Genomic DNA, 16,903 nt, shown 5'->3' on the forward strand with positions numbered 1-16,903 from the left:
TTCTATGTTTCTATGTAAAATATAGAAAATTAAATAAACTACTTTCTTAAACATAAGTCAACAGTGTTATGCATCTATGGCTCCTAAACAGTCAAACATAGAACCCGTTCTTAACAAATCTTACTCAACTACAGTTTTAAAGTGGCAGTTCAGAGAGTCCCAGTAATTCATGAAATAGACGAGAGGAGAGACTTGTGGATTCACAGTGCAGTGATGAGGCAATCACAACAAATTCCAAAGATTCCACGGCTAGCAAATGAAGAAACAGTTACCGAAGATCCGAAATCCACGAAGAGCTATTTCACAAAGTGACTGTCATGAAATCCACACCCAAAATCCACGAAGAGCCATTTCACAAAGTGACTGTCATGAAATCCACACCCATGGATCACACGAATAACAGACACGTCTCTGCAATGCACAGTGTGCCGCAGATTAACCCAATCCTTTGAGTTTGGGTAAGCATTAGACTTCACCCTTCTCGATCGTGAGCTGGTCCCAGATAGCTTAAAGCCTGCGATCTTCACCTTCTATCTCTTTCCTTCGACTCCTTCTCAACACTTTGACCACATTTCTTTTATACCGTCGGCAATGTCATAAGGTAAAGCTCACAGAAACGAAACTGTGGACTCAAAGTAAAATGAAACTGGGGACACATGATGCTCACATTGAACGAAACTGTGGACTCCCAGGAAAACAAAACTGTGGACACGTAACAATTCATTTCAAGACGACTTGAATATAAAAGCAAGGATGTAATGTTACAGACTTATAAAGCACTGGTGAAGCCTCACTTGGAGTATTGTGAGCAAGTTTGAGCTCTTTACCTTTGAAAGGATATGCTGACACTGGAGAGAGTTAAAAGAAGATTCATGAAAATTGAATGGCTTGTCATATGAAGTGTTTGATGGCTCTGGGTCTGTATTCACTAGAATTCAGAAGAATGAGGGCTGATCTCATTGAAACCTATCAAATGGGGAAAGACCTGGACACAGTAAATGCAAAGAGGATGTTTCTGATGGTGGGAGAATCAAAGGCCAGAGGACACAGCCTCGGAATAGTGGGTTGTCCTTTTAGAACAGAGATGAGGAAGAATTTATTTAACCAGAAAATGGTGAATCTGTGGAATTCTTTGGAGGCCAAGCCTTTATGTATATTTAAGGCAGAGGCTGATAGATTCTTCATTGGTCAGGGCATGAAGGGATGTGGGAGAAGTCAGAGATTGGGGTTGAGAGGAAAATTGGATCAGCCACGATGAAATGGCGGAGCAGACATGATGGACCAAAAGGCCTAATTCTGCTCTTATATCTTATGGTCTTATGAATCATGCAAAAGAGGACTAGTAAAGCAATATAAAGTGGTTCACAGACTTTTCAGAAATCTGATAGAAGAGGAAAAGAACCTGTTCCTAAAACATTGAGTTTGGATCTTCTGGCTTCGGTACCTTCTCTCTGATGTTAGTAATAAGAAGAGGGCATGTCCCAGAATGTGAGGATGCTTAATGATTAATGTCACCTTCTTGAGGCACTGCCTTTTGAAGATGTCCTCAGTGGTGGATGCTTGTGACCATAATGGAGCTGGCTGAGTCGACAGCCCTCTCAAGTCTCTTTACCATTTATAAACTATCAGTGGTGCTCCGATGTGGCAGTTTTGTCGAACTCATTGAACTCACTGACATTGAACACCTAACAGTCAAATGCCATCCATTCTATTTACCTCGGGGATTTGCCTCCACAATCCAGACTGCAGTTTACATACCACCTGCAGCTAATTATAATCAAGTTCTTGAGATACTGCATAATGCAGTCTCCAAACAAAAAAAGTTCATTCCCCCTGATGCATTTCAAATCATAGTCAGGGACTTCAATCTGGCTTGTTCGAAAAAAACCCTGCCCAATTACCATCAGCAATAGAACCTGTTGGGCTGGCTGGTGGTGTAGTGGCATCAGCATTGGACTTCAAGGCACATGGTCCAGAGTAAACCCAGCCGGGTCCCAACCTGGGCAGCAGCAGTATCTGCACAGAAGAAAGACCTGGCAATCTACTTCCATATCTTGCCATGAAAACCCTATGGTCCATGAGGTCACAAAGAGTCAGACCTGACTAAATGACTGAGCAACATCAGAACCTGAAGCACCAGAAGTCTCAACAGACCAGACGGACAGACATGCTTTACTGATCTCGAGGGAAATTAGGTTTCGTTACAGTCGCACCAACCAAGAATAATGTAGAAATATAGCAATATAAAACAATAAATAATTAAATAATAATAAGTAATTTATTCCAAGTGGAAATAAGTCCAGGACCAGCATATTGGCTCAGGGTGTCTGACACTCCGAGGGAGGAGTTGTAAAGTTTGATGGCTACAAGCAGGAATGACTTCCTATGACGCTTAGTGTTGCATCTCAGTGGAATGAGTCTCTGGCTGAACGTACTCCTGTGCCTAACCAGTACATTATGGAGTGAATGGGAGACATTGTCCATGATGGCATGCAACTTGGGACAGCATCTTCTTTTCAGACACCACTGTCAGAGAGTCCAGTTCCACCCCCACAACATCATTGGCCTTATGAATGAGTTTGTTGATTCTGTTGGTGTCTGCTACCCTCAGCCTGCTGCCCCAGCACACAACAGCAAACATGATAGCACTGGCCACCACAGACTTGTAGAACATCCTCAGCATCGTCCGGCAGATAGACAATAGACAATAGGTGCAGAAGTAGACCATTCGGCCCCTCGAGCCTGCACCGCCATTTTGAGATCATGGCTGATCATCTACTATCAATACCCGGTTCCTGCCTTGTCCCCAAATTCCTTGATTCCCCTATCCATAAGATACCTATCTAGCTCCTTCTTGAAAGCATCCAGAGAATTAGTCTCCACTACCTTCCGAGGCAGTGCATTCCAGACCCCCACAACTCTCTGGGAAAAGTTGTTTTTCCTTAACTCTGTCCTAAATGACCGACCCCTTATTCTCAAACCATGCCCTCTGGTACTGGACTCTTCCAGCATCTGGAACATATTTCCTGCCTCTATCTTGTCCAATCCCTTAATAATCTTATATGTTTCAATCAGATCTCCTGTCAATCTCCTTAATTCCAGCGTGTACAAGCCCAGTCTCTCAAACCTCTCTGTGTAAGACAGTCCAGACATCCCAGGAATTAACCTCGTGAATCTACGCTGCACTTCCTCTACAGTCAGGATGTCCTTCCTTAACCCTGGAGACCAAAACTGTACACAATACTCCAGATGTGGTCTCACCAGGGCTCTGTACAAATGCAAGAGGATTTCCTTGCTCTTGTACACAATTCCCTTTGTAATAATGGCCAACATTCCATTAGCCTTCTTCACCGCCTGCTGCACTTGCTCATTCACCTTCAGTGACTGATGAACAATGACTCCTAGATCTCTTTGTATTTCTCCCTTACCTAACTCTACACCGTTCAGATAATAATCTGCCTTCCTGTTCTTACTCCCAAAGCAGATAACCTCACACTTATTCACATTAAACATCATCTGTCACGTATCTGCCCACTTACCCAGCCTATCCAAGTCACCCTGAATTCTCCTAACATCCTCATCACATGTCACACTGCCACCCAGCTTAGTATCATCAGCAAATTTGCTGATGTTATTCCCAATGCCTTCATCTAAATCGTTGACGTAAATCGTAAACAGCTGTGGTCCCAATACTGAGCCCTGTGGCACCCCACTAGTCACCACCAGCCATTCCAAGAAACACCCATTCACTGCTACCCTTTGCTTTCTATCTGCCAACCAGTTTTCTATCCATGTCAATGTCTTCCCCCAATGCCATGAGCTTTGATGTTACCCACCAATCTCCTATGTGGGACCTAATCAAATGCCTTCTGAAAATCGAGGTAAACTACATCCACTGAATCTCCCCTGTCTAACTTCCTGGTTACATCCTCGAAAAACTCCAGAAGATTAGTTAAGCATGACTTACCCTTGGTAAATCCATGCTGGCTTGGCCCAATCCTATCAGGGCTATCTAGATATGCCACTATTTCATCCTTAATAATGGACTCTAACATCTTCCCCACCACTGGTGTCAGGTTGACAGGTCGATAGTTCTCTGTTTTCTCCCTCCCTCCTTTCTTAAAAAGTGGGATAATATTAGCCATTCTCCAATCCTCAGGAACTGATCCTGAATCTAAGGAACATTGGAAAATGATTACCAATGCATCCACAATTTCCAGGGCAACCTCCTTTAGTATCCTAGGATGCTGGCCATCTGGACCTGGGGATTTGTCAGCCTTCAGTCCCATCAGTCTACTCATCACCGTTTCCTTCCTAATGTCAATCTGTTTCATTTCCTCTGTTACCATGTCCTTGGCCCATCCATACATCTGGGAGATTGCTTGTGTCTTCCTTAGTGAAGACAGATCTAAAGTACTTACTAAATTCTTGCCATTTCTCTGTTTCCCATAAGAATTTCACCCAATTCATTCTTCAAGGGCCCAACATTGCTCTTAACTATCTTCTTTCTCTTCACATACCTAAAAAAGCTTTTGCTATCCTCCTTTATATTCCTGGCTAGCTTGTGTTCATACCTCATTCTTTCTCCCCGTATTGCCTTTTTAGTTAAGTTCTGTTGTTCCTTAAAAACTTCCCAATCATCTGTCCTCCCACTCACCTTAGCTCTGTCATACTTCCTTTTTTTTTAATGCTATGCAATCTCTGACTTCCTTTGTCAACCACCGTGGCCCCTTTCCCCTCTTTGAATCCTTCCTTCTCTGGGGGATGAACTGATTTTGCACCTTGTGCATTATTCCCAAGAATACCTGCCATTGCTGTTCCACTGTCTTTTCTGCTAGGCTATCCGTCCAGTCACTTTGGCCAGCTCCTCCCTCATGGCTCCATAGTTTCCCCTGTTCAACTGCAACACTGACACGTCCAAGCTGCCCTTATCCTTCTCAAATTGCAGATAAAAACTTATCATATTATGATCACTACCTCCTAATGGCTCCTTTACTTCAAGATCGCTTATCAAATCCTGTTCATTACATAACACTAAATCCAGAATAGCCTTGTCCCTGGTCGGTTCTCGTACAAGCTGTTCCAAGAATGCATCCCGTAGGCACTTTACAAACTCCCTATCCTGGGGTCCAGCACCAACCTGATTATCCCAGTTCACCTGCATGTTAAAATCCCCCCATAACTACTGTGACATTACCTTTGCCACATGCCAATGTTAACTCCCTATTCAACTTGCACCCAATATCCATGCTACTGTTTGGTGGCCTGTAGACAACACCCATTAGGGTCCTTTTGCCCTTACTGTTCCTCAGTTCTATCCACACAGACTCTACTTCTCCTGATCCTATGCCCCCCCCCTTGCAAAGGACTGAATCTCATTTCTCACCAACAGGGCCACCCCACCCCCTCTGCACACATTGCTGTCCCAACGATAGCACATATACCCTTGTACATTCATTTCCCAGGTCTGATCTCCCTGCAGCCATGTCTCCGTTAACCCAACAACATCATAGTTACCCACTCGCACCTGAGCTTCAAGCTCTTCCGCGTTATTTCTGACACTTCCTGCATTCAGATATAGAATTTTTAGCCCATTTCTCCTCTCTCTGTTTGAATCGCTGCCTATTGTGCTTAACCCAGCTCCCCGAACTCCCATCGGGCTATACGCCCCTAGAATTTTGTTGTCCTTCCTAAATTTACTTATTCTTTCTGCAAATTTAACTCCATGTTCCGTCAGACCATCCCTCTGTACATATGTCCTCCTTATCACTTGTTCCGCCTCACCTTTCTCTACTACACACTTAACATGTTAAAGGACCTCAGTCTCCTCAGAAAGTAGAGACGGCTCTGACCCTTCTTGTAGACCACTATTACACTAAGATAAGGAATGCCTACTTTTCTATGCCCAGATCGCATTCTGGTAAATCTGATCACTTGGCTGTCCTTCTGCTACCTACATACAGGCAGGGGCTAAAGAACAAAGCTCCAGGGATTAGGACAACAACAAAGCGGTTGCAGGAGTGTTATGGGATTGCTTCAAGTCAATGGACTGAGCCATGTTCAAGGACTCATCTATGGGTCTGAATGATTACACCATGGTTGTCACAGACAATGCAACTGTAAAACAATTGTAGATGAGTGTGACTCCATAAAATCATTTGGAGTCTTCCCCAACAAGAACCCATGGAAGAACCATGAAATCCACAACCTGATTAGGGCCTGATCAAGCCTGACTGAGGACCCTGACTATGATTTGGTGACCAAGAAAGTTACAAGAGGTCCAGGTACAGTTTCCAAAAAGTCATCTCATGGGCGATGGCAATTCCAGACTAAACTTGAATCAACAAAGTATTCTTGAATACTATCACCTCATTTAAAGTTAAATCAGGTGACATAGGCAACAACAGGCATTACTTCCAGATGAGCTCAATGCCTTCTATTCTCGCACCACACACAAAATGCTGGTGGAACGCAGCAGGCCAGGCAGCATCTACAGGAGGAAGTACAGTTGATGTTTCAGGTCGAGACTCTTTGTCAGGACTAACGGGAAAAAGAGATAGTAAGAGATTTGGAAGTGGGAGGGGGAGACCCAAAATGATAGGAGAAGACAGGAGGGGGAGGGATGAAGCTAAGAGCTGGAAAGTTGATTGGCAAAAGGAATACAAGGCTGGAGAAGGGGGAGTATCATAGGATGGAAGGCCTTGGAAGAAAGAAAGGGGGAGGGGAGCACTAGCGGAAGATGGAGAACACCAACATGTGGTACAGGTAGTGATCCTAAGATCATAACACTGGAAGTCCTGCTCTTTAACTTAATACCTAGCTCCCTCAACCCACTTTGCAGAACCTCATCACTCTTCCTACCTATGTCATTGGTACCTACTTATTGGTACTCTTCCTACCTATGTCATTCCAAATCAATGATTTGGAAGACTGAATTGATGGCTTAGTTACAAAGTATGCAGATGATATGAAGGTAGGTGGAGGGGCAAGTCATTTTGAGGAAGTTGAGAGGCTACAGAAGGAACTTTGATAGATTAGGAGAATGGGCAAAGAAGTGGCAGATGGAATACAGAGTTGGGAAGTCTATGGTCATGCACTTTGGTAGAATAAATGAAAGGATAGACTATTTTCTAAATGGAGAGAAAATACAGACTCAGTGCCAGAGACCTGACTAACTTTCCTCTATTAGGTCACTATTAAAAACAAAACATGCCTTTCTTCTTTCTCCTTAGCGTTGTCTCAGCTATTTTTTTTCTCCTCTCCAAAGTGCAGCTCCTAGCAACTGCTGACCAACTGCAGCCACTATTTTTATCCACTATACACTGTCTAGATAATACAACAAAAGTAGGATGTGTTGTGTGCAATATGGGTCACAACATGAATATGCCAATGGGAAAGAAAGATGTATTAATCCAGAACGAACTAACTTTGGCACCTCTTAATCAGTGTCAAGCACTGTTTTGATTTTGTCTCGAAGTTTAGAAAGCCACCTTCACATACCATTATGTGACATTCCAACAGAAAGGCACTTCTGAAAACGACAGCACTGGCACTTGTTCCGGTTCTTTTTTTGAATCTTACAATTGCGCTCACACTGATCATAATCGAGTTTCAATCGTATTGTTCGCCGAAAAAATCCCTGTAAAATTAAAGTCAAAGTGGCAATTATGATGCAGCCTGATTTTAGGTGAATAAATTATCTGAACAGTAGTATTTAATAATTGCTTATGATCTTTTCAAATAACATTCAGAGAAAAATACTGACTTGCTAATCTGGTCCCTTGTCTGAAGTACTTCTCTGATCCTTACTATTTTCATTCAATCTACATTGTAACCACATATTCTGAAAACAATAGGTAACAGGAGCTTTAAACTTGACACTTTATAGCAATGATTTCAACTAGAATTGAAGCCATAATCTAAAATGATTTGGTTAATTGAGTTAATTCAAGAAAATAGTGTTTACTGATACCATGATTAGCAATTTTGACAATGCAATAACAGCATTTTTGTACTCATTTGAGCAAAGTACTTCCCGTTAATGAATGGGTTTCATTTTAACCTATGTCTATAACCCGAATTTCTGTGCAAGTTTAAAAATAAATCACAAAAAATCATTCGAGATAGTAACCAGTCTTCTGCAATATTGTGACAAATGGCATCAGAAGCACTTAAGATTAATTTACATAGAACAGTATGGCAACAGACGTGCCATTCAGCCCATGATGTGCCAGTCTTGATGCCAATTTATATTAGATGTCCTCCTCCCACGTTTCATCCCTATCTCTCCATTCCCTTCATGTTTATGTATCTATCTAAAAGCCTCGTAAGTTCCAGCAAACCACCTGATTCCACTACAACCCTGGTAACCCAATCCAGGCAACTACCACCCTCTGCGAAAAAGCATTCTTCCCTCTAATCTTAAAACAATGCCTTCTGGTGTCTGACATTTCTACCTTGGGGGAAAAAGACTCTCGACTGTCCACCCTACCTATGCCTTTCATAATTTTAAAATCCTCTATCATATCTCCCTTCAGTCTTCAATGCATCTCAAGTTTACCCTACCTTTACTTATAGTTCATACACTCTAATCCAGGCAGCAGCCTGGCAAATCTCTTGTGCATCCTCTTCACATCCTTCCTATCATGGGGAAACAATGATTGCACACTATACTTCAAGGGTGAACTGACTAAAGTTTTATATAGCTGCAGCATGACTTGCTTACTCTTATACTCAGCACCCTTGGCATATGGCTTCCTCTCACTCCTAAGCATTGCCATATGTTTTCCTTGCCACCATGTCCACTTGCATAGCTACCTTCAGTGAATTATGATCTGAACCTCAATGCTACTGGATCTACCATAATTGGAAATGGTTTATTATTGTCACATATACCAAGATACAGTGAAAAATTTGTCTTGCACACCATTTGTACAATACACAGTGCATTGAGCTAGAATAAAGTAAAACAATAACAATGCAGAATAAAGTGCAAAAGCGACTGAAAAAGTGAAATGCAGGTAAACGATAAAGTGCAAAAATCGTAAGATAGATTTTGAGGCCAAGAGTCCAACTTATCATGAAAAATGTCCATTCAAGAATCTATTAATAGTGGGATAGAAACTATTATTAAGCCTGATCGTACGTGCTTTTAAGCTGCCAGATGGGAGAGGGGAGAAAGAATGTCTGGGATGGGTGGATCTTTGATAATGCTACCTGTAGACAGAGTCCATAGAGGGGAAGCCAGTTTACAGGAAGCATACCTGTATACTTGCTCTTTAATGCAAATATCTAATCAGTCAATCATGAGGCAGCAACTCCACATACAAAAGCGCGGGGACATGGTCAAGAGGTTAAGTTGTTATTCAGACCAAACATCAAAATGGGAAGAAATGTGATCTATGTGACTTTGACTATGGAATGATCATTGTTGCCAGATGGGGTAATTTGAGTATCTCAGAATTTGCTGATCTCTTGGGATTTTCATGCACAACAGTTTCTAGAGATTACAAAAAATGGTGCGAGAAACAAAAATCATCCAGTGAGAAACAGTTCTGTAGGTGAAAACTCCTTGCTAATGAGAGAGCTCAGAGGAAAATGACCAGACTGATTCAAGTTGACAGTAACTCAAATAACCACTTGTTACAACAGTGGTGTGCAGAAGAGCATCTCTGAATGCACAACACATCAAAGCTTGAAGTAGATAGGCTTGATAGTAGATAATAGATCAAACCTTGAAGTAGATGGGTTCTTCAAACCTTGAAGAAGGTACACTCAGTACCCACTTGATTAGGTATAGGAGGTACCTAATAAAGTGACCACTGAGTGCATGTTACCAGGTCCTGGGGACTTATCTATCATAATGTATTTCAAGACCCAGCACTACTTTCTCTTTCATCTTAATATGTCCTGGCATATTAGCATTCCCTACTCTGCTTTCACTATCCTCCAAATCCAACATAAAGTACTCTTTTAATACCTTAGCTACTTGTTTGTACTCCAAGCACAAACTCCCCCTTTTATCTTTGAGTAGACATACGCCTTCCTCATTTTCTTAATAAAACCCTACTTGCCAAGGACATTTCATGGCCTCCTTTGGTCTTCTTAATCACCTGCTTGAGCACTTTTCTGCTATCTTTATATTCCAGAAGGGCCCAGTTTGATTTCAGCTTTTTAAACCTTACACAAGCTACTTTTCACTTCCTAACTAAATTTAGGACCTCTTGTATCATCAAAGATTCCCTTATCATTGCCGTCCTTACTGAAACATGGCAATCCTGGTCTTCAACCAACACCCACATGTTAGTTGTGGACTTGTCCAACAACCTTTGCTCCTAATCAACACCCCTTCAACACCCCTTGATCCTGCCTTATTGTGTTCTAATTTGTCTTCTCCCCATTTAATAGAATTCATAAGGTCTGATTTTATCTTAAACCATAATTAACTTAAAAACTTAACAAGCAGTGGTCATTATTACCAAAATGATTCCCCCCCCACCCCCCGCCTCAGGCCTGTCACCAAGCCAGACTCATTTCCCATGTTTTCTTCTCTACTTGGACTCTCCACATACTGCTTCAAGAATCCCTCTTGAATGGTCTGAAGAATTCCTGTCCCTATCTAAGCATATTAATTATTATTAACACACTGTATTAAGGATGCTCCAATCAAAACTGGGGAAGTTAAAATCCCCCACTATGACATATCTTTCCATAATCTGTCTGCACATCTGTTCCTCCAACTCTGTGGCTATTGGGGGGTACCTAAAGCATAATCATAATCAAAATTCTAGCTTCCTTATTTTGAAGCTCTCCCAAAATGCCTCTGTGGTTGATCTCCCCTGTGTGTTCTCTTTGGGTACCTCTGTAATATTCTCCCTTATCCATAGTGTAACCCCTCCACCATCCTCTCTAAAACAATGAAACTCGGGAACGTTGAACTGCCATTCCTGTCGCTCAGCAACCAGGTCTCTGTAAAAGCAACAATATCAAAATTCCATGTACTGACCCAGGCTCTAGGTTCATCCTCCTAATCCACAATAGCCATAGTATTGAAATGAACAATTTCAACCCTTCAATCCCAGTATGTTAATTAACTGTGTTCCTATTGCTGTGTTTCCTTTCAGTCATACTTGGCATAACTTACTGCCCTGTTTCTCTAGTTGCCATCTCCCTGCCACTCTAGTTTAAGCCCTCCCAACTAGCACAGGCAAACCTCCCAGAGAGGTTTCTGGTTCCTCTCCAGTTCAGATACAAAACATCCTGTTTGTACAGATACCTCCTGCCCTGGAAGAGAGTCCATGATCCTTAAATCTGAAGTCCTCCCTCCTACATCAGCTCCTTAGCCACTTGGTATACATTCCTCACCCTATTAGCACATAATACAGGTAGAAATCCTGAGATTAAAACCTGTAAATCTTGTTTTATAACTTTATACCTAGCTCCTTAAAATTCCTTTGCAGGAGCTCATCCACGCTTACCCTCACCTCTCAGAATGACCTATACTCATTGCAAAAATAGTTTTGAAGAAGTGAAAAGACTAATTTGGCCATTCATAGGAACAAACGTATGTACTGCATGTATATTGGACATTTGAGTTTAATATTATGGAAGCTCATTATTAGGTAGGGGTGCTATAAATCAGGTATTCACAGCCCAGCGATGGCATGTATTCATTAATCTGATTTTCATATAGAGTAGTGCTGTTTGCAAGATGAACTCAATATACACATGTTTCCAAACTGAAATCTATGTTGGATCATTAAAAGACTAAAACAACTCCATCTTAGATTACCAGTTGGAGCTGCTGTTTCTGCCCTGAGCATCATTCCTTCCAGCAGCCCAGGTTCTGCTGAGATATTTTAGCACATTTCCGTCACTGATTGGCAAGAGGCCTCTAAGGAAAATGCCTCTGAGTGATATCCCAGGAAAGAACATATCTCGTTTTGTTTGGAATTTAAAAGACCACAGGTCAGAGGGTGAAACTGGGGGAGGGGTGGGATCCTGCTTTTTTCATAATGACCAGGGAACAGTGGATGTTGAAGGAATTTTAAAGCCAGTTGTAAATTTTTTTTGGATTATTTTTTGGGATATGCTTTCTCCCAGGTGAGTAATATAGAAACATGAATTTAGTTAGAAGCTCTCAGGCTCAACTGTAAACAGCTAGCAATACTCAGTGAAGCTATAACTCACTCAGTTAACAGGGTGACTAACACTCCTATACCTGCAGGAAAATATGGGCTTTCAACATCTTATGACAAACAATTTTACTTCCCATCGATCCAGTACTTCAGACAGCAAACATTAACTGCTAACTCATTTTAATTAATTCTCATTCATGATGCACAGTACATAGAAGTCAACACCTAATACTTGTGTACTTAGATGTTCTCTCACTAGGCATACTATTATTACTATTCAGATATTGTGTATTCTTTTGTTACATCTGATAGGTTCTGAAATCAACCCTAAAATCTCAGGAATCAACCTTTTTGACCATTACACTATTTTTCTTATGATAAAAAAAATATAAATTTGAAAATAAAAGTCACGTTCAATAAAACTTGGAGAAACAAGAGCCAGAAATGGGTCGAGGACATATGTAACTTAGGCTATAAGACCATAAGATTTAGGAACAGAATTAGGCCACCTAACCCATTAAGTCTGCTCTGTCATTTCATCATGGCTCTTTTTTCCTCTTAGCTCCAATCTCCTGCCTTCCACCAATATCCCTCCATACCCTGACCAGTCAAAAATCTATCAACCTCTGCCTTAAATATACATAAAGACTTGGCCTCCACAGCTGCCTGTGCCAAAGAATTCCAGATCCACCACTCTCTGGCTAAAGAAATTCCTCCTCATCTCTATTTTAAAAGAATGCTCCTCTATTCTGAGGCTGTGTCCTCTGGTCTTAGATTCTCCCACTGTAGGAACCACCCTCTCCACATTCACTCTATCAAGGCCTTTCACCATTTGATAGGTTTCAATTAGGTCATCTCTCATTCTTCTGAATTCCAGTGTCCAGAGCCATTAAACATTCTTCATATGACAAGTCATTCAATCCTAGAATTATTTTTGTGAACCTCCTTTGAATCCTCTCCAGTTTCAGCACATCCTTTCTGAGATAAGGCACCCAAAATGGTTCACAGCACTCCAAGTGAGGCCTTACCAATGCTTTATAGAGCCTTAACATTACAAACTTGCTTTTATAGTCTAGTCCATCTGAAATGAATGCTAACATCACATTTGCCTTCCTCACCACAGATTCAACCTACAACAATATAATAAAAACCTGTTATAAGCACTCACTATTTGAAAGTCTATCTCAAGTCATATATGTTAGAATTTGGGTGCCTGGATAAAGGAGAATGGTATCATATTGGCACTCAGAATAAAAATAAGCTTGCAACTCTTCAGGTTATGGGTGCATTGCCATGATATTCGATAGTAAATGGAATTGTGGTTCAACTCAGAAGGTGCCTCCTACTATTGGAATAAAAAAGTCATTATGACCAGGGAAGGTAGGGATTAGGTTGAGTTATTGTTGACCAGATAGATGGGTGGGAAATTAATACAAGATGATCAACAGTGGGGATGGTGTCTTGGGGAACAGCTCTGTATCTGATCTTGCAGAATGAAAATTTAGGACTTCATGATTGGGGTTTGAGATTTTGCAACTACAAGCAAGGTGGGGTGTCTTCAGTTATGTATACTAGATGGCACTGCATTGAAAATAACAATATTATATCATCTAGACTAAGCTAATAATCAAACTAATTATTCAGAAATATGCAGACCTCAAAAATACATTCAGATATTTTCCGTAGAAACTGTTAAAATTGTTAAACTTACATTTTCATAATAGATGATGTATTATTAATGAGTACAAAACAAATAATAAATGTTGCTGTCAGAATTGAGTACAAAGCAATAAAAACCTAGAGAGGCCATTGATGAAAATAAATTCTCATATCACTTTAACAAAATCAATAAAAAGCCTTACAGATCTTCAATAAATAGCACTGAGATAACCCACAAACCTTACAGCCCTCACAGGCATGGACACCATAATGAAAGCCAGAAGCCTTGTCTCCACACACTCGACATTCTATGCAGAGCCCAGAGGTGGAAGCTTCATCTTGGGTTAATGAAGTAACAGGTAAGGTTACTGATGATGGACTAGAAGCTGGAGAAAGAGAATCTGCGTGCAGATGGAGAAAAAAGTAAACATTTAGACTTGTTGAAATAAATAACTTAGTTATTTTTACACTCCTACCAGTGGTGCTTTAAATTAAACAGAATGATAGTCCAGGAAATCAAAACCAAATTAAACTAATACAAAATACTATAATCCACATTGTGCTTTTTGATAGTTGACAATCATTCACAATGCATAGCTGAATCAAGTATAATCAGATTTAGAATTAGGTTTATTGTCAATGACATATGACGCAAAATTTGCTGTTTTGCAGCAGCAGTGCAGGCATAACTAACAGTTACAATAGAAAATAAATAAATAGTGCTAAAGAAGAAGAGTGAGGTAGTGACCTTGCGTTCATGGAGCATTTAGAAATCTGGTGATGGAGGGGAAGAATAATGAGATAGAATGAAAAAGACAGCAGTAGTTTTCTTTTAGATGTGATATTACTTTCCACCACATCATCCTCTCTTTTAAAGATTTTGCATTTTGCTTTGCTCAGGGAATCTTAGCATGATTCTGCAAAAAGTCCAGTTAAAAACAGAAAACTTTTCAATATCACTCTCCAATTTTGTTGAGACTGTCAGCCTGTGTATGAAAAGATAAAAAAAAACACAGAAAACACTATTTCTCTGCATGATAACTTTCAAATAAATAATAATGAAATGCCAGAGATCCAGAGGTAGGAGGATGTATGAGGGGTGATTGATAAGTTTGTGGCCTAAGGTAGTAAAAGGAGTCAATGTTAGAAAACCTAGCACATTTATTTTTCAACATAGTCCCTTCCTACATTTACACACTTAATCCAGCAGTCATGGAGCATACGGATCTTGAACCTCCAGAAAGTGTCCACAGCAGGGGTGATTGATAAGTTTGTGGCCTAAGGTAAAAGGAGATGAGTTATTAACTTCAAATATTCTACATAATCACTCAAAGAGTTGACCTGCATGTGCATGCAATGAGAGCTGTATAACTCATCTCCTTCTATCTTAGGCCACTAACTTATCAATCACCTACCTGTGGACACTTTCTGGAGGTCCAAGATCCGAATGCTCCACGACCGCTGGATTAAGTGTGTAAATGTAGGAAGGGACTATGTTTAAAAATGAATGTGCTAGGTTTCTAAAATTGACTCCTCCTTCCTTAGGCCAATTACTCCTTGTATATATACATCACTTTTTATGATTTCAGAAAACAACTAAGTTCTTTGTAGTTAATTGAAGTTTTGAAAAGGGTTGGTTTTGTTTTAGAAATATGCCAGCCAATCTGTTCAAGCAAGCTTCCGCAGACAGCAAAATGAAAGTAAACAGAAAATCTGTTTTAATGACGTTGGTTACATCAATATTGTCTAAGGCACCAATGAAAACTCCTCTCCTCGTCTTTGAATACTTCCATGCAATCTTTTAATTTCACTTGACAAGGGCTGTTGGCGTGATATCTTATTTAACAAATGGCACTTCCAACAGTGTCCTCCTTCTCGAGTACTGTATTGGACTGTAAATATTTATGGTCCAGTGACCCCTTGGTTAATGGTAGAGGTCCACGGATCCCTCGGCTAATGGTAGGGGTCCATGGCATAAAAAGAATTGTGAACTCCTTTGTCGGGTCAGAGTCGGCAGGAGGTTTTAGGTTAAGAACCTTCATTTGGACTGAAAGATAGAGGGAGATAGCCAGTATGAAAAGCTGAATAGATAGATGTGGCTGTTGTGGGGATCAAGTTGCAGTAGGCGGAGGTAGCAAAGAATGATGTGCTTTATGCATAAATTGATGGGGTTATAGATGAGGACCAGGGAATCTCAGTTCCTGTTCTGTCGGGGGAGATGGTGTAAGGACAAAATTGCAGGTAATAGAAAAGTGCTTGAGGGCACCATTAAAAACAGTGGAAGAGGAGGGAAGGAATTTCCGTTTTCTGAAAAAAAGATAATACAGATGTCATCGACAGGAAGTTTTCATCTAGAAACTCATGCCACTCAGGGATTTGCGCTGATATTTTTTTTACTGTTTGTGCTGGATTGTAATCATATGTGCTGTGTGTGACTACTGTATATGTACTGTTTAGCACCTTGGCCCCTCAGGAATGATGTTTTGTTTAGCTGTATACATGTGCATGGATGAATGACAATGAACTTGAACTTGAAGCAGGTGCAGCAGAAATGGAGTAATTGAGAACAGGAATGGCATTCTTGCAAGTGACAGGTTGAGAGGAGTTAGTCTAGGTAACTGTTGGAGTCACTGGGTTTGTAGTAGATGTCAGTGGATAGTCTACCTCTTGAGACGAAGACGGGGAGATCATAAAAAGGGAGTGAAGTGTCAGAAATGGATGGGGTAGAAATTAGTACCAAAGTTAATAAAGTTCTACATAGGTGCAGCAAACACCAACAATTCACTTATCGATGTAGTGGATAAAGAATTGGGGAGTGGTACTGGAAAAGTTGGGAACATGGAATCTCCATGTAGCCAACAGAAATGCAGGCATAGCTGAGGCCAATACCGAGGCTGCACCTTTGATTTGGAGAAAATGGGAAGAGTCAAGTTGACTTATGCCAGGCAGAGGAAAGTGTTAATTGAGGGGAACTGGTTAGATCTGGTGTCTACAGAAAGTTACAATGCCTGCACTGCAGGCAATTGTTAACACACTTGGTTCATTAACCTTTATTATATGGGTGTTAGAGAATAAGAATAATTAATTATATAGAGCAAAGGTGAAAC

At 40.8% G+C, this 16,903-nt stretch overlaps 1 protein-coding gene across 2 annotated transcripts in view; it reads right to left on the reverse strand.

Annotated features, from left to right (window-relative positions):
- LOC132398487 (peroxisome proliferator-activated receptor alpha-like) overlaps window positions 1-16,903 on the reverse strand; it is a 67,200-nt gene that overhangs the window by 21,523 nt on the left and 28,774 nt on the right. For both annotated transcript variants that reach the window (XM_059978011.1, XM_059978010.1), the window contains exons 3-4: window positions 14,037-14,197; window positions 7,501-7,639 (exon numbers count right to left, since the gene is read on the reverse strand). In XM_059978011.1, the coding sequence (XP_059833994.1) occupies window positions 7,501-7,639; window positions 14,037-14,197 (300 nt within the window). The remainder of the gene's footprint in view (window positions 1-7,500; window positions 7,640-14,036; window positions 14,198-16,903) is intronic.

This window comes from Hypanus sabinus, chromosome 8 (assembly GCF_030144855.1).
Source record: "Hypanus sabinus isolate sHypSab1 chromosome 8, sHypSab1.hap1, whole genome shotgun sequence".
Lineage (NCBI taxonomy): Eukaryota > Metazoa > Chordata > Chondrichthyes > Myliobatiformes > Dasyatidae > Hypanus > Hypanus sabinus.